The 2,828-nt window shown below is 46.7% G+C and overlaps 1 protein-coding gene across 1 annotated transcript in view; it reads right to left on the bottom strand.

The window, feature by feature from the left end:
* Positions 1-2,046, bottom strand: part of LOC118327646 (cGMP-specific 3',5'-cyclic phosphodiesterase-like) — a 9,153-nt gene extending 7,107 nt beyond the window's left edge. The window contains exons 1-4 of the mRNA XM_035661077.1: positions 1,368-2,046; positions 601-684; positions 343-423; positions 78-167 (exon numbers count right to left, since the gene is read on the bottom strand). Coding sequence (XP_035516970.1) covers positions 78-167; positions 343-423; positions 601-684; positions 1,368-1,979 — 867 coding nt within the window. The 5' untranslated portion in view covers positions 1,980-2,046. The remainder of the gene's footprint in view (positions 1-77; positions 168-342; positions 424-600; positions 685-1,367) is intronic.
* Positions 2,047-2,828: the final 782 nt, after the last annotated feature.

Below are 2,828 nucleotides of genomic sequence, written 5' to 3'. Positions count from 1 at the left end.
AGAGACAGACAGATATATTACCTAAACATATATACATAGAAATAGACTGATTTCATATTGTTTGCTGGTGTTTTTACCTGGCTGCGTTTGGCCTCCTGTCTTGAGCTCTCATACAGCTGAACATTATCCAGGACCATCCCCAACACATCCATATGATTGGACAGCACCTGGCCAATAAAAGTCAACTCAAACTCAACTCAAACTTTAATTAACAGTCACTTCTTGATAACCTTTTTGTACATATATATATGCATTCAAATGACAGACAGTATTATATATCAATAACCAAGGGCTCTAACATTTGCTGCCCTGTAGTAACGGGCCCAAACTTCCCGTCCCCACCTTTTCATCCATGTTGGTAAAAGCAGAAGCTGATCCATCGCAGTCATTTCTCTTATTGATCATTAACACTACACCGATCATCTGTCCACAAAAAGAAGACGTTTTATTGTAACTTTGTTATAACCTCTGCTGCAATATATCAACGTTAATCCCACTAAAAGCTCTGCAGGAGTGTGTTTATATATGGTCACCCTGATTAAGCAAGAGACGTGCAAAAAATAATCTTAAAATAAATGTAAACACAGTTCTGAATGTTACCTCTCCCCTGTGGTTCTTGATGGGAATGCTCAAAACACCCCTGATCTTTGATGAGTGCTCGTCATCTAAATTAAATCTGGGGTCCTGAGGAGGTAAACAAAGAACACTTAAGTACATAACACTGCAGACAAGCACAACCCTTATCCCATTAAGGCCGAAGGAAACATTTGTGTGTATATTTAACTTGATACATGTGTGTGTTAATCGTATGTACTTTGCTATTGTGTGTATCAAGATCATTATGTAATTTGGCAGCAACAGACTTAAACACCTACCCAAAATTAACTCTAATCATACCCCCGTGTCCTTTAACTTCCTAGCCAGCCGGCCAGGTTACTAGGAACTACCCAAACACGCCCATGCTCATTGGGATTACCCGGTGCGCAGCTCTGCCAGGCGTAATCAAATTGGTGTTGAGGACATGGAAGGGTGGTTTGGCCACATACCTATTACAATAAGCCCTTAAGTGAGCTCTAGATCGTGGAAGAGAACATCACCGTCTCAATAATGAAAGGTTAATCAGAGCAAGAAGAAGCCACTAAAAGGATTAGAAGCACGTGCGTCATCTGGGATTCCCTTACACACTCCCACACTCCACAAAATAGCCATCATCATCATCTAAACACACACTATCAGGAAATGAGCGACTCATTTAATGTACAGTCCTCATTCTGCGTTAAAAGTATAGAAACTGTAGTCTGTTGTGTGTAAAGCAGTGCTTATTACAAAATGCAGAGTCATGACTACAACTAATGCGTCAGCTGTACCTCTGAAACATCTCTCAGATTCATTGGTGACCTTGTAGCCAGTACACAACCCATGATACCCTTCACCAACTCCAGGTGTGCACGGCTGCAGACGTTGTCTTCTCTCGAGCACCCCAATGCAGTCAGGGCAATAACCTCCTCCAAGACGGTCCTGCCACTGCTCTCTTTCTTTACCAGAGAGAGGGAGCTGCCCTCAGCTGCCAGCAGCTCCCCGGCATGCAGGACGACCCCCTGGCAGAGCTCTGCTACAGAGCCCATCCAGCTGAGGCCTCCTCTCAGGAGCTCCATCATCCATGGGCAGCACTCACCATAGCCACAGGCTGCAGCCTTTGCAGCAGACGGTCGCAGGGGCAGAGGAGAGTGGGGTAACTCGGGGGAGCAAGGGCACACCGGAGAAAGTGGACGGAAGGGAGAAAAAGAGAAGTGTGAAGAGCGGGGAGAGCAAGGGGAGTGACAGCACAATATATCTGGACTGCATCCAGAACACCCCATCCACTCTGGGGCGCTGAGATTGCAATTGAGGGGTTTGAGCCTGTCCATGGGGGATGAAATGTTCAAGTGTGAGCCGGTCACTGGAGAGGAAGCTCTGTGATGATGATGATGAGCCTTCATGAGCAGGTCAGAGTGCTCAGAGCTGCTCCTCCTGGGCAGCAGTGGAGAGGTCTCTGCCTGTGGACCACTGACCCTGGAATCACAGACAAGACACATTACACAACTAACTGGGAACGCACAAATCAGAACATGAAGAATATAGTAGAAAAGACACTGGAAACGACACTGCCTTTTTGCAATCACTTTTAAAACACATACAACATACAACATACAGTAAATCATTCAGTCCGTCCGTAATTTAGGTCTATAGTTTAAATATCTTACGCGGAGGCTCTGCGTAAAAAGTACGCCCTCGTAAAGTCGGAGTGGTCATCCAGCCATGCCTCCACTTGGTCGCTTTTCATGCCGCCTCCAAACCTCTTGCTCTGCTTCTTGGAGGCGCGGGGGCTCCACAGCGGGGAGAAGAACCAGCCCATACCCTTTACCATCGGCGGGGCAGACGCTGTTTCACTGCGGAAGGACTCCTCTGTCCCAGTGGCGGAAGCGGAGGGAGATGCGCCGGGAGTCGCGCTGCTTAACTCCATGGAGACCAGGCAGGGCATCCCCTCGCTCAAATAAAGCGAGAAAAGATCGACTAAACTCAGTTTGAGTTTGTCTGAGTTATCTAGAAGAGAGTTAACACCTGCTGCGTGGAGGTAGTGAGGCAGACTAATGTGAGGTGCCAGGGAGGAGGAGAGCGATGACTGTAGAGCCAATGGAAACCATTGCGTCAAGGTAATCCCCTGACCTTTATTTAGCTGGTCTGGCGCCACAGGTTTATTCATTAAAGGGATCCGATTTAAACTTCATTACAGAATAAATGGATTGGGTCCAAACTCTGGTGCGTTGCTCCATCATGAAATTACTGCT

The sequence above is a fragment of the Morone saxatilis genome, unplaced genomic scaffold, assembly GCF_004916995.1.
Source record: "Morone saxatilis isolate NCDOM2014 unplaced genomic scaffold, NCSU_SB_2.0 Contig17, whole genome shotgun sequence".
Taxonomy (NCBI): domain Eukaryota; kingdom Metazoa; phylum Chordata; class Actinopteri; family Moronidae; genus Morone; species Morone saxatilis.
This window is presented reverse-complemented; position numbering and strand designations above follow the sequence as displayed.